The following is a 21,231-nucleotide window of genomic DNA, read 5'->3' on the forward strand; positions in this document are numbered from 1 at the left end:
TCCATTGACAGCTCTGGCCGGTTGTACTTTGAGGCGAAGCACGAGGGGCTTTCGATGGGCAAAGGAATACTTCGCATTGATGCGACAAAGGGTTTCTAGGCAGCTGCGATGTTTTGATCAACCTTGCACACAACACAAGGTAGGCCGTTATCCATCGGAAGTGTGAGACTGTTATGGGGTATCCTTTCAGCGCCTGTGCCAGAAAGCGAAGATGATTCGGTGAAGGCGAACTCTCGGAACGTGGTCAGCATCAGAAACATGGCCATCTGTTCAGCCATCTTTCTCCCCAGACAAGCTCTCGGGCCTCCATTGAAAACGGGGAACTCGGAGTGGGTGCGGTTGACGAATCTTCCTTCCTCATCGAGCCAACGACCTGGTCGAAAAACGTCTGCATCTTCCCCATAAATTTCTTTCGCCCGATTCATCGCCCAAATGCACCAGACAACGACAGCGTCCTTTGGCAAGAACGTGCCATCCGGTAAGGTGAGGTCCTGCTGACATTCTTGAATTTCAATAGGAATGGGAGGATAGAGGCGAAGCGCTTCGTAATATGTCGCCATAAGGTAAGGAACGTTGGCAGGTTGCAGGTCAGCAGCGGTCAATTTGAGATTGCCAGATGGATCCCTGTGCTTAGCTGACAAGACTTGCAGTTCTTCGCGAATAGGCTTCAGCACCTCGGGATGGCGAAGAATGGCGTACAGAGTCCACGTAAACGATTGAGCAGTCGTATCCTTACCAGCAGAGAGGAAGTTTAGTGCAGAGTCTGCTACAATATCAGGATTTGGGAATGCTTCCATGAGCGAATCGATCAAGGTGTCGAATGTTGGTTCATCATTCGTGATAAGACTGTCGAACGCCGCTTTTGACCGCTCCTGCTTCGCCTTGGTGACGATCTTTCCGCCAAATCGTCTGACCACTATTAGAGCATCATGCAGCTTGCTACCGAACAAGAACTCTGTGATAGGGTACAGAGGGTTTTGGAAGCGCCGCCCTATCTGGTCAGAAGCATAATCGAAAGCTTTGCTGAAAGGGTGGGACGAGTCGAGGTCCATCTGCATCCATCAGTATTCAGAGCTCATTTGGCTGTTGAAAATATTTACGTCGTACGCCATGTGGCCCATAACGAAGCTTGTGAAGTCGAGAAATACCGCCTGCATGTCGATGACTGCGCCTGTCTCCGCGTGCTTGAGTAATTGCGACTTGATACGTGAATATGCTTCGGGTAGGATTTCAGCCACCGTCTTATCGAGGTTGCTACCGCTGAAGAACTTCAACCCTGCTTTCCTTTGGGCCTTCCACAGGTCCCCCGAAGCATTGATAATGCCATTGCCGAACAGGTCCAGAGATCTAGTCTTTACAAAACGGCCTTTAGAAATGAGATGTTCGTTTCTGAGCACGAATTCCAGGTTGACAGGGTTGGTGATGATGACCCCAGGGGGTAGTGTAGGGACAGCTATCTCCAGTGTCTCCAACCCATTCTGCTTCTGGCAGCGGACGAACCAATCAAACAGCTCATGGCGTGGTCGAATGAACTTGAGGGCGTGTCCAAGAAAGGGAAGACGACCCGGTGCTGATCTATGGTTGTAAGAATAATGCCGGAAGAATTTTGCGGTCTTACTTTAGCCGTGCACCGTCTCGTGAAGGTAGCTTGCGAGTGAAGTGGCGATATGCAAGGGCAGCAAGGACGAAAGACACAAGCAAATGCCACATTCTGCGTGCCGAGGCAGAGCGGAAGAAGGTCAATAATGGTCGAAAATTAATCAAGATGGCACGGCAATTTAGAAATCCCAACGACCGCTGTGTCGAGTCGCATCGCCTCGTCCGCTTGGAAAATTGCAAATGCCTAATCTTTGCTTTTTCGGGTGAAGGCGCCTACCTGTGACGGTCAACAGCAAGTAAGGTACTCGTACATCGTATGAATAATGGCGAAAAGCGTCATAGGAAAACAAGAGAGCGTGTTGCAGGGAAGGCTCAACAACAGACAAGAATTGTGCCAAGGTGCGCAATGATTCGTCGGGACTCGGAACATTCTCCAATCGTGCATGCGACACTGGCAGCAAGTGCTACTAGTACAACGAGATCTTCGGACGGCCAGACTTTTGAGCTCGATGCAGTACCTGTGGCGCAGTGTATACAAGACAGTCGTTCTTTGCTTGATCACTTTCGTTGTTAGGTAGCCTCTACATCTCACGTCTTCCAGCGTTCGAGCTCAAGTTTACAGCGCGTCATCACTTTGACTTTTTGTTGAATTTGCCTATGCAGTTATGTCTAAAATGGAGTACCACAAGAAAGTGACACCACCATATCACCGACCAGGTCTATTCGTGTTAGGCGTTGGAGTTGAGTACCCGCCATACTCAATAGCACCGGAGGATTTGGCTACACTAGCCCGGCGGTTTTATCCAAGCACCGATGCGCTGGAGAAAGTGTTGCGAATCAACGAGTATACTGGTATAGACAGTCGGTCAGCAATTGGCACCATTGACCACCCTATCGTGAACCAAAAGACTGCACCTTCGATAGCAGAGCTCTGCGAAGTCTTCCTAGATGAAGGTGTCAAGCTGTCAGTGGCCGCTTGCCAGAAAGCAATCGACCAATGGGGTGGCGACCTATCCGAGATCACGCACATCGTGGCGACAACATGTACCAACTCAGCAAATCCAGGTTTTGATCATTTTGTTGTCAAGCAGCTCGGACTCAACACCCACATCGAGAAGGTTCTTCTGCATGGGATCGGATGCTCTGGCGGTATGGCAGCTTTAAGGACGGCTTCGAACATCGCACTAGGGTCTAGTTACAGGCGCAGGCCAGCCCGCATATTAGTCTTAGCTTGTGAAATTTCCAGCATACTGGTCAGATCCGAGCTCGACTCCGTACACGAGAACCAGGAGATCCGTATAGGTGCAACACTCTTTAGTGATTGTGCCTCAGCGATGGTGCTTGGCAACGAGTTTTCGGATCGAGACGGTGAGGAGAACATCCTTGAGCTGCTCGGATGGGACCATAGGATTATTGATGACACCGAGAAAGACCTTGGCTTCGATGTCGACCCACTAGGTAAGCTGCTTTGTCCGCTGGCTGGTCCCACATGCTAATCTCTTCCAGGCTGGAAGGTCGTACTGACACAACGGGTGCCAAAAATGGCACAGAATGCTGTGCCGGCTATGTTTCAAGACCTCGTTGCTTCGATTCCAGAGCTTGTCGATTCTGGAAAGCTCGAAGCATCAGACTATGACTGGGCATTGCACCCAGGCGGCGCAACAATAATTTCAGGAATTCAAAACATCATGCACTTGACGGAGGAGCATCTCCGAGCCAGCTATGAAGTGTACATGGCCCACGGTAACAGCTCAAGTGCCACGTTCTTCAGCGTCGTGAAGAAGATGCTCGAGGGGTCGACAATGGAGCATATCATTGGTTGTGCCTTTGGTCCAGGCATAGCCGTTGAGATGATGGCGTTCAAGCGTTGCCAAGGTCAGATCTCTTCAAGATCTGGGACAGCAAGTCCGGCTGAAACTCTTGTCGCCGAGGACGTTGACTAAAGCGTGTATGAACGCCGGATGTGCTTTGAGATGGAATTACTGCCCGAGGTAGCACAGGAAAAGTGAGGTGCCACAGATTATATGCACAACCAGATACAGGAAAGCCTCGGATAGGAGAAGAGGTTTCGATTGGGTGGCTTGTTGCCGGAGCCGATTGCAAGATCTGAGTGTAGGACCAATATGATAGAGGGCAAGTGAGCCAGCCACTGCCCTAGAGAGATCATCGATTGGCCGTGTGGCGAAGATCAAGGAGATGAGTACAGAGGTCAGCAGCAATAACGCATACTGCCTGACAATAGCATGGGCGTGAGGAGTGTCCTCGCCTAGCTGTTTACTAGGGTATAGAGTGAAGTTTATCGTAGCTGGTATTTCAAACGCAGCATGAAGCACAAATGCGATGTTGTAACCTGCAACTGCTGTGATCTCCATGGCAATTTCGTATCTCCCTGTGAAATATGTTGCTCTGTCAGATAGAGGTATCTGAGTCGGCTGGTCTATATAGTGAAGTTAGAGCAGATATCCAATGACGTAGGATTGCTGCAGCGGTGCTCGAATTTATCGTTGTTCACATGTATATGCTTCCTAAGAATGGCAGTTGCTGTCAATTAACGATGGTGGATGATTCGACGAACAATGGAGTCGATGGGCATATGAGCACCCCCGGTGACTTTCGGATTCCTCCCCAGCCACGAGTGCTCTTTGGATTGAAGCGCCTTTCGGTCTTCGAGGTCAATGATCAGAGCTGGTGAGAATATGATCGTACTCTTCTGTTGCAAACATCATTGTTGACCACTCGTGTCGCAGGTGGCCGGACCTACTGCGTGCAAAAGTGCAAGACGCTCTTACTCTAGCCTGGATCAACAAATTCCCTGTCCTTCAACCCACCGCACCTTGCGACCTTGTTGCTCGAGTCCTTGCTCGAGTGCTCAAAGACCGGATCTCAAACTATGTCTACATAGATTTTGCGGCTGGGGCTGGTGTCAGAGATTATCCACAACTTCGTGGGTCTTTAGGCTGACTTGAACAGGGCCCAACACCATATATCGAAAAGCAGCTCAATGCGCAGCTAGTACAAGAAGGCAAGAAAGAGGTAGGGTTCGTCCTCACGGACATTAGCCCACATATACAAGCATGGAAAGCCGCTTCGAAGAAGAGTGAGAACCTACACTATATTTCTAGTAGTGTTGATGCGTCTGCCGTTCCTTCGAAGGAGAAGCTCCTCGAGAATGTGCCAGACGCGGAGGGCAAAGGAGTCATGAGACTCTTCAGTCTGGCTTTCCACCACTTTCATGATCCTCTAGCAAAGAAGATCCTCAAGAACACCGTTGAGACTTCAGATGGCTTCTGGTGAGACGATCTGATCATGTTGGTATCGATTGTGCTGACCCTTTCAGCATATTCGAGCTCCAACAGCGGAACTACAGCTCCCTCATCACAGTCTTTTGCCTGTGGCCTATGCTCATGCTGATGGCTCCCTTCCACTACCTTCGCGACCCTGTCTACATGTTCTTCACCTATCTCATACCCTTGATACCCGGAAATGTGCAATTTGACGGGCTTATGTCCATGTTGAGGACGAGAACACCAAGAGAAGTGCACGATCTGCTGCGAAGTCAAGTACCCGAGGAAGAATCACACAAGTGGAAGTTCTTGTATGGAGATGAGATGCACACATGGCCATTTGGCTGGCTGAGCTGGATCATATGCTACAAAGACGAATAGACGAGGCATACATATAGAAGATAGGTCTACGGAACATACCCTGAAAGCATAAATCAGCATTGGCAATCTTTCGACGCATTCGGCCGGAGTGGTGTTTGAATATCCATAGACCTCTTCAAAACGCCTGCAAGCTCTGCCATTTTCTGACCTAGGGTTTCTGGATGATCACCGGCACATCAACTGCATACTACACAAACATCTCGTTTATGCTTCGATAAGCACTCAGAGAGCCTTGCATATCGAGCCACACATCTGCGGAGACATCCTTCAACGACTCCAAACATTTCTCCATCACAACCAATACAACACATGAAGAAGCACGTAATTCTGATACATCTATCCATCCACCGAGGATTTATTTGCCGAACCCTCGGCACTTTGCCGGATGTGCTCACAGACTGCATCACAACCATGATGCATTAAGAAGAAGAGGGTGCCAGACAACATAATATTATGCGAACCTGTAAAGCTCGATAAGAAGTTCAAGACGTACCACAAAGCAACATCTCGAGCACACTGTAAGTGACAGTACTCTACCTCCCTACCTCCCCAACAAATAACAAACATGGAACAGTTTCTAAATGACTATAGTCGGCAGGTAAACCAACCCAGCCTCAGCACAAAACAACAAACCACCACACATCAACCACAACCATGAAAACCGCCCTCGTCTACAAAACCGAATCCGGCGGCACAGCCAGCAAGCTCGTGGACACCCCCGCCCCCGACCCACAGTCCCTCCAACCAACCCAACTAATCATAAAAGTCCACGTCAGCGGCTCAAACCCCAAAGACTGGAAGATCCCCAACCTCGTCCCCGCCCTAAACAACAGCAACAGCGGCGATGACATCGCCGGCACAGTCGTCTCCGTCGGGTCCGGCGTCTCCGAATTCAAGCCTGGAGACCGCGTCGCGGCCTTCCACGAGATGACGAAGGAGTTTGGGTCGTTCGCGGAGTACGCTGTTGCGTGGGAGCACACTACGTTCAAGCTGCCTGATAATGTGAGTGATGAGGAGGGGGCGACGATTCCGCTGGCGGCGATGACGGCGGCGGTGGGATTGTATACGCAGTTGGGGCTGCCGGAGCCGTGGGCGGGAAGGAAGAATAAGTTGGTTAGGGAGGATTGTAGGGGTGGTGTTGCGGTTTATGGTGCGGCTAGTGCGGTTGGTGCGTTTGTGGTTAAGTTGTTGGTTAAGAGTGATATTCATCCGATTATTTGTGTGGCGGGGAATGGGATTGAGTTTGTGGAGGGGTTGATTGATCGGAGTAAAGGGGATAGTATTGTGGATTATAGGAAGGGCGAGGAGGCGATCGTTGGGGGATTGAGGGAGGGGGTGAAGAAGGGGGAGACGTTGAAGTATGCTTATGATGCGGTTAGTGATCATGGGAGTTATGGGTTTTTGTGTCAGGTGCTCGATACGAAGTGTGCTGGGGGGAGTCATTTGACGACTGTGTTGCCGGGGAAGAAGTATGAGGGGATTCCGGAGGGGGTTAATCTGACGCTGACGATGGTTGGGAGTGTGCATCAGCCGGATAATCATGATTTTGGGTATGCTTGGTTTAGGTTGTTTGGGCAGGGGATGAAGGAGGGGTGGTTTACGGCGCATCCGTATGAGGTTGTTAAGGGTGGGCTTGCTGGTGTTGGGGAGGGGTTGTCGAGGTTGCAGGAGGGGAAGGTTAGTGCTAAAAAGATGGTGTTTAGGGTTGCTGAGACTGAGGGTGTGAACTTCTCGGAAAGCAAGATATAGCAAGTCATCGGGTGCCAGGGTGTGAGCAGAAGTAGGAGATCGTAAGCTCATACATACGATGTACTTCTATACAGTAAATCTACATACGCTTGCATGGTTATGTTCAAGCTCCTAATCTTCTCCTTCCTCGGTGGCCACCCTCTCATACCGCATGCCACCACCACCTCTACTTCTGAGAATTGATGGCCGGTCGTACATGGTGTAGTAATCGATCACATCGCCACCCAGATAGCTCTGACCTGCTGCCCGCCTCTTGAATATCGGAGCAGGATCGCACCAGAAGTCCTTGCAATTGCCGATCACTCCCCTACTGAACGGATTGCCACGATCTTTGATCTTGCCGGCTGAGGCGTCAGATGCTGTTGCGAAGAAGACATCAATGCCGAGTGTCTTTTTCAGCTTCGTGAACATGCTGTCTGGTGCTCGAGTAGCTGGGTGTATGCGAGTTGCGGCAGCGGCTGTGTCATTCAGTGAAGCGCTGCCCGGACTAGCACCCAGCGTCGTAGGTCTTGCATTATGCAGGGGTAGATGGCTTGGGCCATGCGGCGACGTGTGGTCATGACGTTTCATGTTCTCGTAAGTCGTGATGTTCTTAGCGATCTGTATTGACTGCACAACCATCAACATGGAGATCCACACCATTTGCATGAGTGTCCATATCGACAAGGTGATGGTCCATGTGTCCCGCAGCGCAAATGTACATAAGTAGGGCGGTAAGAGGTTGCAGGTGGAGTCGGCTGGCGCAGGCAGTGCCTCGAGATACCCAAGAACGAGTTGCATATAGAAGATGATGCCGAACCACATGCTGACGATGTACAGGTAGAAATGCCGAATATTGTTGTTAGCAACGCAAGAGTTGATCCAAGGACAATGATGGTCGTGCTTCGCTACACATCTCCCACAGCGCCGGCAATGCTTCGATCGTAAAGGTCGTCGTATCATACATTGAATGCAGAAGTTCTCTTCGTCGAATTTCCACAGGTTGAAGAGCTCCTGCACAACGTCCCTTTGCTGATTTCTCGAGGATAATTTGGGAATGTAGCCAGGATCTTCGGTCATGGCGAGGAAGTAGAAATATGCTGTCAATCCATACAGCACGGCGAAGAACAAGTTGGAGAAGAAGTAATTACTGTAAGTCAACGGCAGAATGAGCCACAGCCAGTCGAAGCCGATGTAGAAGAGAGTTCCAGAAAAGATGCCAGCCAGGTAAGGAGTTTTATGTATGGCGTGAAAGTCTGAAGGTCCTTGTTGACCAATCCATTGCGCACCCCATTGTAGAGCCACACCGACCGCTACGGACAACGGCAACCCGATGAATATAGAGAAGTGAGAAATGATCCAGGCGCATATGATCATAATGAGGAACGGGAAAAGGTATAAGAATTTCGAGATCTTCGATCTGTCTCGCGCGAATGTGCTCAGGTTGAGAGGTAATTGTTTTGGCTGTCCATCCGATGTGTATCCCTGATCTTGTAGAGCGCGTATGTATGGACCTCTCGAGTTCATTTCTTGCGAGCATTCAGCAGGTGTCTTGCCGTCGTTTGTCTTTGCGAATCGATCTGCGCCATACTCGATGAGCTTCTCCAAGCATGGTCTGGACCCTTTGACGAGCGCCCAATGGAGTGGTGTAAATCCATTATCATCAGCCGCATTTACGCTGGCACCCCATTTCAGCAGCAGGTCAACACATGCAGGCCAGCCTTTGTACCCTGCCCACATCAAGCTCGTATGTCCCTGTGGATCCGGCGCATCAACTGGAATGTTCTGGAGAAGGAGAAGGACGACAAGAAATGCATTCCCATCGATGGTAGCAAGGTGTAGGATGTTGTAGCCTTGCGCATCCACGAGCAGCAGATCAACCCCATACTGTATCATCAGATTCACGATGTAGAAGTGACACCTTTGCGCCGCCCACATTGCTGCTGTCGCATTGGACTCTCCTCCCTTCGCATTTACGTCTGCGCCATGGTCGAGCAAGTACTTGCAAACAGCATACTGATTGTTGATAGCCGACCAGTGCAGCGGAGTGATGTTTTCGGGGTCTGTATGGTTCGCTCTGTACCTCCCACTCTCTATCATCTTCTGAATATGTTCCAGGGCGCCAATCCTTGCACATTGCATGATATCCTCCTCGAGAGGAAGCGACGGTTCGGCTGAGCCATTCTGGACATTCGAGAGCTCGACATTGTCGGTCACCGCTTGCGAGCCTGCTTTGGGAGGAGGTGCTGTGGTACGTTGCGTCGAGGCTGTGGACATTATTTCGTGGTTGATTATTGTTGATGCCAGGAATGCGGATGCATGATGGTATGTGTACCTCGAACACTCCGAGAGTCTCAGCTAGTCATTCGTCGCCGTGATATACAGTCGGAGGAAAGGCAGCGCCTTGAAGATATGGTACGTCCATAGATGCTCTTTAGGCGCTCTATCCTAGGGCATCACTGGAACGATTACGAGTCTCGGGCTAACCTAGATCGAGATTAGCCTGCAACCATGTCACGTGAGCTTGGAAGCTCTCTGCGGATTCTGCATCTCGGGCTATCAACGTCTTCCCCTTCCAAGCATCTTCACCCCGTCACTTCGACGCAAACACAACTCTCTACTCCCAACGACCGTCTTCGCTCTTCTCGTAAAGCCTCTGTGAAGCTTCTCGCGAGACGGCAAAGATGATGAGCAGAAGCCTCTTTCGACAGGCCCAGCGCCTCGCAGGCCCAGCTTCAAGAATCACCTCAGTAAGCTATCCACCACTACCGCATCGCAAGGAGCTCCCAAGGATGTCTTCAGGCATCGAGCTACATCGAAAATACTTTCAAGACTCAAGCTTAAGCATCGCTGAGACGGCTACGCGATGCTGATAGCCAAATATATGCTAACCACACATTTCTTTAGTCTCGCATAGTTGCCCCGGCTGCGGTCAACAATGCCGTCCGAACATACGCCGCCGATGCAAAGGCCTCGCCAACAGAGGTTTCATCCATCCTCGAGCAAAGAATTCGAGGTGTGCAAGAGGAGGCAGGATTGGCAGAGACTGGCCGAGTTCTCTCAGTCGGAGACGGTATCGCTCGTGTACATGGCATGAGCAATGTCCAGGCCGAGGAACTGGTCGAGTTCGCCTCCGGCGTCAAGGGCATGTGCATGAACTTGGAAGCCGGTCAAGTCGGTGTCGTGTTGTTCGGTTCCGACAGAACTGTCAAGGAAGGCGAGACTGTTAAGCGAACTGGTCAGATTGTGAGTGATATCACGACTTCAAGAACTACGAACAACGCACTAACGCGCTCCAGGTCGACGTTCCAGTCGGTGAGGCCATGCTTGGTCGTGTCGTCAACGCTCTTGGTGAGCCAATCGATGGAAAAGGCCCAATCAAGACAACCGAGCGAACCCGAGCTCAGGTCAAGGCCCCAGGTATCCTGCCCCGAAAGTCTGTCAACCAGCCAGTACAAACAGGTCTCAAGGCCATCGATGCCATGGTGCCGATTGGTCGAGGTCAGCGAGAACTTATCATCGGTGATCGTCAAACCGGAAAGACTGCCGTCGCCCTCGATGCCATGTTGAACCAAAAGAGATGGAACAACGGAAGCGACGAGACCAAGAAGCTCTACTGCATCTACGTTGCCGTTGGTCAGAAGAGATCTACCGTCGCCCAGCTCGTCAAGACTCTTGAGGAGAACGACGCCATGAAATACTGCACAATCGTCGCCGCCACCGCCTCGGAAGCCGCTCCTCTGCAATACATTGCTCCCTTCACGGGTTGGTAAGTGCAACCATTTCACCGGTTTTGGCTTCCATGGCGTTTCCGCTAACATCATATCTTAGTGCCATGGGAGAATGGTTCCGTGATAACGGCAAGCACGCCGTCATCATCTACGACGATCTGACCAAGCAGGCCGTTGCCTACCGACAAATGTCTCTGCTGCTCCGACGACCACCAGGGCGTGAGGCGTACCCCGGTGACGTTTTCTACCTCCACTCTCGACTTCTCGAGCGAGCCGCCAAGATGAACGACAAGCACGGTGGTGGTTCCCTCACTGCTCTGCCCATCATCGAGACCCAGGGTGGTGATGTGTCCGCTTATATCCCAACCAACGTCATCTCAATTACCGACGGTCAAATTTTCTTGGAAGCCGAACTCTTCTACAAGGGTATTCGACCTGCCATCAACGTCGGTCTGTCTGTCTCCCGTGTCGGTTCCGCCGCCCAGCTCAAGGCCATGAAGCAAGTCGCTGGTTCCCTGAAGCTCTTCTTGGCTCAATACCGAGAAGTCGCTGCCTTCGCCCAATTCGGTTCCGATCTTGATGCTGCCACCAAGCAGACTTTGAACCGTGGTGAGCGTCTCACAGAGCTGCTCAAGCAGAAGCAGTACTCGCCCATGGCTGTCAACGAGATGGTTCCTCTTATCTACGCTGGTGTCAACGGTTACCTCGATCAGATCCCAGTCAACAAGATTTTGACATGGGAGCAAGATTTCTTGCAAGAACTGAAGAGCAACAAATCAGAGCTTCTGCAGCAGATTGACAAGGAGGGCGCTCTCAGCAAGGACCTCGAGAACAACATCAAGGAGACTATTCAGAGCTTCAACAAGGCTTTCTCGTCATAGGTATGCTCAGCCAATCGCCGAATGCATCGAAATATGCTAACTCTCGACCAGAAAGCGTTTGTGAAAAACAAAGTCTCTAGCGTGTATCATTGAATCTCTGTATGCATCTTCAAGCAACCGCCATTCCTGCTTGATGATTTGCAAGGGGCGAAAGACAAGAGGACGATTGGAACAGGACGGGCAAGAAGTGTTCATGCTTGTACTTGTACATTGAGTTCAGCCTCTCTGTAATTAGATCTCTCGAAAAGAAACCTCATCAATCCATTTCATTTGTCTGTGTATATCATGCTTATTTATTCTGGTCGACCTTTCACGAACTTACATGGGATGCGCCCAAAGTCTCAGCTGAACATCTTGGTGCCCTACACAGCTCGCTCCTGCTCCAGATTGCCTTCGCTTTCGACCCGTGTGCACCATTGGGCAACAGCAGCATACCTACAGGAAGGATATGGCAGCGAGCTAAACAGTTTGCAGTATCCAGCGTCAACCGAAGAGAACATTATGCAGCTCGAACATCAGTACTTGCTCCCTGTCTCTAAGCTTGACAAAGACACGAAAAGACACCCAAGACGAGCGGCTCGACTTTAGATTATACACTTCTTCTCTGGCGCCCTCTCCAGTGCCAAGTCCAGTGCCCGGCGTCGACTCAAGAGAACATTATACAGATCGAACACCAGTACTTACTCCCTGTCCTATAGCTTAATAAGGACACGGAAAGGTACCCATGACAAGCCGAACAGATTCACCCTGTACACTTCTGCCTTGGTGTCCTCCCAAGTCCAGCTGACAGCGCCGCTCGCGACTTTAACAGAGTCCACCGAACGATCTCAGTCAATCGAATATGGGGGGCTCTCCAACAAGCACGGCGTGTCAAGAATAGAAGATATGGAAGGTACGGCATCTTCGACCAGCAAAAGTCATGCTTCTACAAGCACGGAAGTGAGAATTAAGCCGAGCAAGCCGATTCAACACTTCTTCACTGGTGCCCTCCCCAGTGCCAGGTCAGAGATCAGCCAACAGCGCCGCCAACGACCTTTGAGCAGGGACCCGAAGCCAGACGAGCAATCTCAATTAATCGAACATGCACAAGCTCAATAGAGAACAATATACCACGAAAACCAGAAGGCGTGAAGCAGCTTCAAACAGACATGCTCGTAATGTGTGCTACAACTGAAAAAAAAGCGAGCGCAGGGATGCGCTTGATATCAGCAAGTTTTAGCCTAGTGTCAGTGAAAACTTGCCATTTTCGCAGCTCCTTCTTCTGTGCTTCTGCATACATGCATGGACGACGAAGGTAGGACAGAAGCAGGAATTCAGAAGCTTGGACGAGCAAGAGGTTCGGTTTAAGTCAATAGCAATACAGGTGGGCATTCGAAGACCCTACGGTCAAGGGTGAGAGCGATATCTGGATGGGCAGGGACGAGCATGAAGCACGTTGTCTTGAATCCATGTATAGTGCTCAAGGGCTAAGAATCTCAAAAAGAAGTCATTGTAAGTGGCTAACTTGCCGAAACATTTTCAGCATTATTGTATTTTGTGTGGTGACATGAGAACATCTCTATGTCAAGTCTATCATGCTCAGCTAGAATGTGTATCGTGTATTTGTGGTCGCAGCTGGTATCATGTTAAGCTTGCTTCCACCGTCATCAAGATCATCACCATGTCGTCGTAGATGCAATCAACTGACACAGACCAGCATGAGGCAGGTAGCCACAGGAGCTGTGTGATCTGTGTTGTTATTGACGTGTTGTCTAAGAAGACTCAATCTTCTTGAGGATATCTGGGAACTCATCCCAGTCTCTCATGACGGCAACGCACTTGCACTGCTCGGTGAGAAGCTTGCCCATCTCCTCCATCTTCTCCTTGCTGTCCTCAAGGCCGTAGATACCAACGTAGGCAATGCATGGGATGCCAGCTCTCATGGCAGCGGTTGCACCAGACTTGCTGTCTTCGACAGTGATGGCCTCAGCATTCTTGACACCAAGCTGCTCGCAAGCATAGTTGTAGATCTTTGGGTCTGGCTTGCTGGAGGGTGGGGTGAGAGAGGTGGCAGCAGAGTAGACGTGCTCTGGCTTGAAGAATCGGTCAAGGTTGCACTTTTCGAGAGAAGCGACAACACGAGACTTGGCTGAGGTAGAGACGACAGACATTGGGTATCCCTGGCTCTTGATCCATTCGAGCTGCTTTGTGACATTTGGGCATTCAGTGGCCTTCTGGCTGAGCTTCGTGGTGACTCGGTCCAACTCCTGGGAAACATATCTCTCTAACTCGGCGTCGGAGAGCTCGAAGCCGTGCTTCTCTTTCAGGCCCTTGAGCATGCCTCTGAAGTTGTAGCCGACGAAGTCTTCGAGAAGCGAATCAGCGGTGTATTGCTGGTCAATGTTCTTCTCCTTCATAAGCTCATTGGTCAGGTCGGCACATGCCTCGAAGGCAAGACGCTCAGACTGGCAGAGGGTGTTGTCACAGTCAAGGAGAACATATTTGACCTATAGTATACTAAGTCAGTCTCTTTGTCTATGGTTTCTGTTGAGAGACTGAAAGTGACTTACCTTACCCATTTTGATGGTTGTGTTTGTGGTTTGTGTGTAGAGAATTGCTTTGAGAGGAGTTTGGAATGGTTTGAAGTGTTCTAGAAGTTTGGGTAGAAGAAGAGGACAGTGTTATCAACCTTTGGGAAAAATTGGCTTGAACAGAATAAGTTGAGACAACAAAGGGAAGAGATCGCGGGGAATATCTTTTGTATGCAGGGGAGCGTCACGAGGGGTCCAGCAGCGACGATCATTGGTTCCGAAGCAACACGTTCAGTGGAAGGTGCTTCTGCTTTCACTTCGAGCTCCAGTCGAGCTGTTTTTGAGCAGGCGGTGACTGTACCTTCACATTCTAGATGATTGTTTGTATTGTCGGTGAGCGCAACTTGAGTGTCTTGAGAGCTCCTTCCGCTCACTTACAGCTAAGTCAGCGGCAAGCTAGCCTAATCCAGCTACCCAACCGACAGCACTGGCTTTGGAAAGAGCGTAGAGCTCTCGCAAAGGTGAGCTTGCTTTGCGCTTCAATAGTAGAAGCAAGTACCAAGCTCGAACTTGAAGTGAGTTGAATCTGTCCTTGCAGTTCACTTCGCAGGCCGTTGCGACGAGGAAACGTGAGTGCCGGATTACGAACTTGGTGCTTCAATCATCGCCCTCTTTCGGCTCTGGCGTACACCCAGGGCATACATTGATGTGAGTATTGTCAGTCGTTGAGTGCGACCTGCGATTGAATAAAGAGGCTGGTCCGGCCCGGCACGAACCATCCGCTTGGGAGAAGTCAGAGATGTTAGCGTACCAAGATCTGCTTTGCAACCAGATTGGTACTCGAGCCAAGAGGAGGGCTCTTCCTTACTATTTGTCCCGCAGCATCTACGGTTCTTTGGACATGCCCCATGGCTCGTCATAGGCCATGTTAGTCGGCCTGTCTCTTTTACAACACCGTGGCGGCATAACGGTCAGAATTCTCTTGTACATTTCGGCCTTAGAACATGCCCATCTCGAAAGCGAACTACTTTCTCCGAAGTACATATTCCTTGTTGCCTGTTCTTGACTCTGACATACCAGTCTCCCTTGTCCGACACCACAGCACTTCAACGCTCTCGCCAGCTCCTAACGGCCATCACCCGTGGCCTCCAAGTTCTCCCTGGTGTAACCCCAAAGGACGGAGATCAATATTTCGAGGGACGCAGCATAGAGTGCTGCTCAAGCTCGGTCGTGAAGCCGGAATCGTCTAGCGGTTGCTTTCTTTTGCACTACCAGAGTGCCCCTGACTTTCAGATTCAGAACACTTGTCAAATCGGTGTATCGCCCACAGCGATGCTATTGTTGTCAGTCTTCTTGCAAGGCATGGCTCTTAGCTCGCTTGATGAGTAGCACTCTGTGTAACAGGCAAACAATCCGTGATCACACGCCAAAGACCTTTAAGCCCAGTCCCGATTCTGTTTTCTTGTCTCCAGAGTGCAACTCAGGACACAGCTCTCGACGGCCACAATGCCGCGAGCCCAAGCGCCGATACATCGATTGGAGACCGTTGGCATGTTCGGGCCACGAAACGTATTGATGTCCGGCAACACAGATTACTAGCAGGCATCAGTCTATTGTCTGACGTACTCCCTGATGCGCCGCGATGAGCATAGGGAGAAGCTACTCGAGCCTGTCATCGTCCACTCAATCGTCTGTTCGAGTCTACGGCTCCTAGACAGTGCTGTATTGGCTACCAGGCCATGTTAATGACTGTTTGCTGCCCCCCTCACAGCCTATAGGCGATGGGGGTGAACCAACCAGCATGATGGTCGTCACGGAGCTCATGTCACGCCCAGAAATCCGTGACGAACCATCGTCGGTGTGAAGCAGGTTAATGTCCTTTGCTGCGAATCAGTACACAAATTTCTGCCTATGCAACTAAGTATGAGCTCCGAGCAAGCGGTTGTGAGCACCCATGAAGAAGGGCAAGTTCAGCCGATAGCCACGATTTAGCCGAAACCTTCCCCGACCAGTCGAGCGCGAATGCCAAAAGTTCATGACGAAGTGACTTTCGTCAACACTGAGCATGATGTATCCATACAACCCTCATCTTCCTCCTTCAGCTAAAGTACCTGGGGAATTTGAGCTTTTGAACAGCTCGGAACTCTGCATCGTCTTCTGACCGTCCAGCAACGCGTCTGACCCAGCACAACACGATGAAGGTGTGCTCGCAGTGCCTGCGCACCCTGCGCAAGCAAGCACGTGTCGAACAGCTGGTACGAACACCCAACCCCCGAGCTCCCCATAGCTAACACAACGTTACAGAACCTCTCTCAGGCTCAAGCTCGATACCTCTCAACAACCTCCTCGCTCCACCAACGCTCACAACGTCTCACCCAGACACCCGCCCCAGAAGACCAACAAGCACCACCACCCATCCCAACCACAGCCCCAACCGTAACAACGAACATAACAGCCCAACCTGAGCCCACAACCAACAATGCCGTCCCATCCTTCAACAAATCCAGCTCCAACTCCGACTCCAGCGCACCAACAACCGAACCTTCCGTCTCCACAATGCAACGCACCATAACCTCCAACATGCGCCCCCAATCCATCTCCATGAAACTCGCAACAACCCTCCGCTCCGCCGCAAAAGGCACAACAGAATCCTACATCACCTACGGCCTCACCGAGATCCTCTTCAAGAGCTGCAACGCGCAGGCCCCCTACACCATCCCCGAAGACCAGCGAATGGGCGTCTACACCGGCAAAGGCCCGCCCAAGAACGCACGGGAGGAAGACGTCGGTATCCCCGATGATAGTGTCGTTGGCGGAAAGGGCGCGAATAGCTGGTGGTTCAAGGAGATAGGGCTGGAACCTACGTTTAGCGTGTGGAGTCAGGTGTGTTTTCTGCATATGTATATCCTTACTGTGAAGCTGCGGACGTTGGAGAATGAAAAAGTGTTTCTGGATTACCAGCGGTATCTGATTGAGCACTTCAGTAACGCGGCGGAGGATAAGATGGCGTTGCTACATGGGATGAGTGCACGGGGTACACGGAATAAGTTCTTGAAGGATCTGTTTCAGCAGTGGAGGGGGGTGTTGTATGCGTATGATGAGGGGTTGGTGAAGGGGGATGCGGTGCTTGCGGCGGCGGTGTGGAGGAATCTGTGGAAGGCCAGTGAGGATGTGGATTGGGAGAAGGTTGCGTTGGTGGTTGGGTATATGAGGAGGTGTATTGCGGGTTTGGGTGATGTTAGTGTGCAGGAGATTGCGACTGGGCTGAAGGAGGGGACGAATTATTGGGATGAGGCGAGGGAGGGGTTGGAGGAGGTTGTTGCGAAGAAGGCTAGCGGTGTTGGTGAGCCGATTGCTCGTACATGAGATGGTACGCATAATGAGAAGGAATATGTTTGAGTAAGGAGGTTTCCTGTATTATATCAATGCTTTTGATAGAGTGTATCACAGCCTTGATTCGTCAACACATGAAACAGGTCTCGACCTTTGGGCTATTCTGTATACTAGATGTTTGCGTGTGTTCACTCCCCAGAACTTTTGTTAAACCACTTTTGACCCGAAAATTATTACCATTAACTCTTGGAATTTTGCTTTTGTGACAGAAATGACTTTTGGCAATCTTTGAACCTGCCTATCCATCATATCCCGACTCTAATGCTCGCTGATGGCATTGAGCAGCACTCAGAAGCGTGCTCGGTAAAGTTATAGCCACGTACCCTCGACAATGTGTAGGTCCCCGTTCATACCCTACTTGTCACAGTTGTCTATAGGACACGGAACCAGCTTCCCGTCCACTTCACAGCAGAGCCCTTGTGGGTAGACTGGTCCAGGCTTGATATTGATTGGAATGGGGGCCACAGTTTCAGTGCTGCCAGAAGGGCTATAGGTCGTCCCGGACTTTTCGCAGTTCGAAAGGGCGCACATGTATGGTATGTTGTCCTTCAAGCAGCAAAGGCCTAGTGGCACTGGTGGCATGCCGGGCTTGAGGTTGAGTGGCATTGGGGTCGTGGTTGTCGTCACTGGGATGGTGGAGGTAGTGAATGTGGTGGTAGTAACGCTTCGTGCTTTGTGGGTTTGTGTTGGTACAGATGGCATAGGTGTGGCAGCTTCATCCGTAGCCTTCTAAGCTATGGTTGCTTCGTCCTTGACATGATTGATGTGACCTTGGCTGGTCTCCACTGTGGCTAACCCGTTGGCGGTGCTGTGAGGTTCGACTTCCATGTCCTTGTGGCCGTCAGAAGTGGTGCGTGGGGTGACGTCCTTGGTTGTCAGTATGTGGGTACTGAGAGTCGTGGAGGCCGATAAGTCCCAGGCTCCAGCATGATATCTGGGAAACATGCTTGAAGCAAATGCCACAGCCAATATGGCTGGCAAGAGGTTGAGGACGTGCATTGTGGCTCGGGTTTCTGGTCCATATTAGCTTATGGAAAGGCCTGTGGCTCGGGGTCAGGCGTACCAGACGTGTTGGATTCAATTCAATTAATGCCCGTTTGAGTCTTCTTGGATAGTCGACCAGTCGCAGATCTGATTGTTCGAATCCTGTACTTCGCGTGCAAGAGAAAACCACTGAAGGGACTAGAAACCAACGATAAGTAGCTCGGATAACAGCCAAGGCTCAACAAAAAGCAGATCCGTTGACTCAGTCTGCTGCAAGAGAAGAAGGAGGTACCCTCCTGGGTGAGCAGTTGCGTGTGCAGAAATGTGGGTCAAACACTTGCTTGACCGTAATCGTGCATTTTTTCTGCTTCAAAGGCAACTGATGATGGACAGAGCATTCACATCTGTCACGAGCCAGCAGGGGCATAGCATTGGAGGCATCTGGGGCACTGCTTTCAGGGCACGTGCCAACTCACCGCCACTGTAGATGTCGAGACTTGGTCTGCTGAAACGCCGTGGGCCTCCCATGTTGTTTGGAAACTGTAGCAGATACGTTGATGCTATACCATAGATGGCACTGTAACGTCTGCATGTCATTTGAGCTCAACCGACGGATTCTACCTGCCTAATATCTTCAGCGGCTTTTCCCTTGACAAGGGATACCAGCGTAGCCGAGATCAGAAGAACTGCTATAACACGACTGTCAATTCGACAGATTGGCTACCAGTCAGCGTTGTCGGAGAGACACCGGGCTGCTGGCTTTTAGCCATAGTCAGCTCAAGAGTAGTACGTGCCTAGACGTGCCATCAACGAGCAAGGCAATAGATGTTGTAACAGCTGACATTGCTTGGTATGATTCGTACAGTCTCGGCTACTCCATCTGTAGTCGTCAGAACTGCGCTATGCTACCGTCCTGATGACTATGCCGCTAGGGCAAAAGGTGATCAACGTTGAGCACAGTAGAAGAGCTCATTGAGGGTCTATAGCACGTGACTTCGTGACTACCCCTGCTATCCGAACCCTTGCACATGCGTTTGCAGAGCCGCTTGACTTTCCGCAGCGCAAAAGACAGATATCGCATATTATATCGAGGCAAACGGGCATTCCAGTCACCACATATTTGACAAAGCGATTGTGCGCCCTCTTCTCCAGCGTACCTTCCAGATATCGAAGACATCCCTGCCACAAACTTAGCCATGATAACACAGTCCTAAATTCCAATCCAACCAAAACCCATCATCGAGCGCAGGCCCGCTCCTCCTCTACAATCTCGAGTCCACAGGAGCACCCAACCACACCCCAACAATGCACCTCCCCCTCCTCCTCACCCTCCTAACCCTCCTAACCCTAACCCTCGCCGCCACAACCACCACCGACCTCTACAAAATCCTCCAACTCGACAAATCCGCCAACGACCGCGACCTAAAACGCGCCTACCGGACCCTCTCAAAAAAGTACCACCCGGACAAATCCTCCGGCGACGAGACAAAATTCCTCGAAGTCGCAGAGGCATATGAGACGCTGAGCGATCCAACGACGCGCAAGATCTACGACCAGTATGGCCATGATGGGCTCGCGAACCATAAAAGGACCGGCGGGGCGCAGCAACATAACCCGTTTGATTTGTTTAGTCAGTTCTTTGGGGGTGGGCGGGGACAGCAGGGTGTAAGGCGGGGCCATGATATGGAGGTGAAACTGAGTATTCCGCTAAGGGATTTCTATACGGGGCGGGAGGTACCGTTTAGTTTGGAGAAACAGCAGATCTGCGATACATGTGAAGGGAGCGGCAGCGCAGACGGCCACGTCGAGACGTGCAGTCGCTGTAATGGGCGGGGTATGATCATTCAGAAACACATGCTTGCGCCGGGGATGTTCCAGCAGGTTCAGAGTCACTGTGATGTGTGTGGGGGTCAGGGCAAGACGATCAAGAAGCCGTGTAAGACGTGTGGTGGGGCGAAGGTGGTGAGGGGCCGCATTGATCTTGTGGCTGATGTTGAGCCGGGGATGCCGAGGGGTCATAGGATTGTGTTTGAGAATGAGGCGGATGAGCATCCGGATTATGTGGCGGGGAATCTGAATGTTGTTGTTGATGAGTTGGCTGCGAAGATTGATACGAGTGAGAGTGATGAGGCGAGGAGGAGTAGGAATGATGGGGCGTTTTTTAGACGGAAGGGGCCGGATCTGTATTGGAAGGAGGTGTTGAGTTTGAGGGAGGCGTGGATGGGTGGGTGGACGAGGAATTTGACGCATTTGGATGGGCATGTTGTGCCGTTGTCGAGGGGGAGGGGGGAGGTTGTTCAGCCGGGGCAGGTTGAGAGTGTGGCTGGGGAGGGGATACCGAGCTGGCAGGAGGGACATGTCCATGAGCACGATGAGCATCATGAGTCACATGGGAAGTTGCATGTTGAGTATGTGGTTGTGCTGCCAGATCAGATGGAGTCTGGAATGGAGAAGGAGTTCTGGTCTTTATGGGAGAAATGGAGGAAAAAGAACGGTGTTGATCTGCTAAAAGATAGCGGACGGCCTGCGGCGGTGGTGCAGGATGTGAAAGATGAGTTATAGCAGTAGATGTGATGATTGACGATTAGAAATGTGATAGACTGCAAGTTCTTTCTCGATTTGTGTCTTGCCTTTTGTCCAATTAGAGTTTGGGAAAGAGTAGTCGAGCTCGTGCTGTGTTTCAACCAGGCTATTTCGAATTTGCGGCGTGAGCTTTCTTGAGCTGGCCAGAGTCGATGGA

General features: G+C 51.0%; 10 protein-coding genes across 10 annotated transcripts; 6 read left to right on the forward strand and 4 right to left on the reverse strand.

Annotated features, from left to right (window-relative positions):
• Nucleotides 1–95: 95 nt before the first annotated feature.
• PMZ80_006624 (uncharacterized protein) lies at nt 96–1,710 on the reverse strand (the record flags this gene model as incomplete). Its single annotated transcript, XM_064875036.1, has 3 exons — nt 96–1,052; nt 1,101–1,575; nt 1,619–1,710. 3 exons carry the CDS (start codon nt 1,708–1,710, stop codon nt 96–98), a joined length of 1,524 nt encoding a protein of 507 aa, XP_064729436.1.
• A 554-nt stretch (nt 1,711–2,264) lies between these two features.
• On the forward strand, nt 2,265–3,542 carry PMZ80_006625 (uncharacterized protein; the record flags this gene model as incomplete). Its single annotated transcript, XM_064875037.1, has 2 exons — nt 2,265–3,057; nt 3,106–3,542. The coding sequence occupies 2 exons, from the start codon at nt 2,265–2,267 to the stop codon at nt 3,540–3,542; spliced, it is 1,230 nt and encodes a 409-aa protein (XP_064729437.1).
• A 611-nt stretch (nt 3,543–4,153) lies between these two features.
• Nucleotides 4,154–5,264, forward strand: PMZ80_006626 (uncharacterized protein; the record flags this gene model as incomplete). Its single annotated transcript, XM_064875038.1, has 4 exons — nt 4,154–4,287; nt 4,347–4,521; nt 4,570–4,889; nt 4,937–5,264. 4 exons carry the CDS (start codon nt 4,154–4,156, stop codon nt 5,262–5,264), a joined length of 957 nt encoding a protein of 318 aa, XP_064729438.1.
• A 654-nt stretch (nt 5,265–5,918) lies between these two features.
• Nucleotides 5,919–7,013, forward strand: PMZ80_006627 (putative secondary metabolism biosynthetic enzyme; the record flags this gene model as incomplete). Its single annotated transcript, XM_064875039.1, has 1 exon — nt 5,919–7,013. One exon carries the CDS (start codon nt 5,919–5,921, stop codon nt 7,011–7,013), a length of 1,095 nt encoding a protein of 364 aa, XP_064729439.1.
• Nucleotides 7,014–7,124: 111 nt separating this feature from the next.
• Nucleotides 7,125–9,269, reverse strand: AKR1 (palmitoyltransferase akr1; the record flags this gene model as incomplete). Its single annotated transcript, XM_064875040.1, has 1 exon — nt 7,125–9,269. The coding sequence occupies one exon, from the start codon at nt 9,267–9,269 to the stop codon at nt 7,125–7,127; it is 2,145 nt and encodes a 714-aa protein (XP_064729440.1).
• Nucleotides 9,270–9,676: 407 nt separating this feature from the next.
• On the forward strand, nt 9,677–11,604 carry ATP1 (Alpha subunit of the F1 sector of mitochondrial F1F0 ATP synthase; the record flags this gene model as incomplete). The annotated part of the gene is made up of 4 exons (XM_064875041.1): nt 9,677–9,742; nt 9,900–10,238; nt 10,292–10,761; nt 10,824–11,604. 4 exons carry the CDS (start codon nt 9,677–9,679, stop codon nt 11,602–11,604), a joined length of 1,656 nt encoding a protein of 551 aa, XP_064729441.1.
• A 1,751-nt stretch (nt 11,605–13,355) lies between these two features.
• On the reverse strand, nt 13,356–14,162 carry PMZ80_006630 (uncharacterized protein; the record flags this gene model as incomplete). Its single annotated transcript, XM_064875042.1, has 2 exons — nt 13,356–14,090; nt 14,154–14,162. 2 exons carry the CDS (start codon nt 14,160–14,162, stop codon nt 13,356–13,358), a joined length of 744 nt encoding a protein of 247 aa, XP_064729442.1.
• Nucleotides 14,163–16,309: 2,147 nt separating this feature from the next.
• Nucleotides 16,310–17,480, forward strand: cbp3 (Serine carboxypeptidase 3; the record flags this gene model as incomplete). Its single annotated transcript, XM_064875043.1, has 2 exons — nt 16,310–16,369; nt 16,419–17,480. 2 exons carry the CDS (start codon nt 16,310–16,312, stop codon nt 17,478–17,480), a joined length of 1,122 nt encoding a protein of 373 aa, XP_064729443.1.
• A 756-nt stretch (nt 17,481–18,236) lies between these two features.
• On the reverse strand, nt 18,237–18,506 carry PMZ80_006632 (uncharacterized protein; the record flags this gene model as incomplete). The annotated part of the gene is made up of 1 exon (XM_064875044.1): nt 18,237–18,506. One exon carries the CDS (start codon nt 18,504–18,506, stop codon nt 18,237–18,239), a length of 270 nt encoding a protein of 89 aa, XP_064729444.1.
• Nucleotides 18,507–19,796: 1,290 nt separating this feature from the next.
• On the forward strand, nt 19,797–21,053 carry SCJ1 (DnaJ- protein scj1; the record flags this gene model as incomplete). Its single annotated transcript, XM_064875045.1, has 1 exon — nt 19,797–21,053. One exon carries the CDS (start codon nt 19,797–19,799, stop codon nt 21,051–21,053), a length of 1,257 nt encoding a protein of 418 aa, XP_064729445.1.
• Nucleotides 21,054–21,231: the final 178 nt, after the last annotated feature.

This window comes from Knufia obscura (genome assembly GCF_036327395.1).
Source record: "Knufia obscura strain CCFEE 5817 isolate CBS 148926 chromosome Unknown scaffold_7, whole genome shotgun sequence".
NCBI lineage: Eukaryota > Fungi > Ascomycota > Eurotiomycetes > Chaetothyriales > Trichomeriaceae > Knufia > Knufia obscura.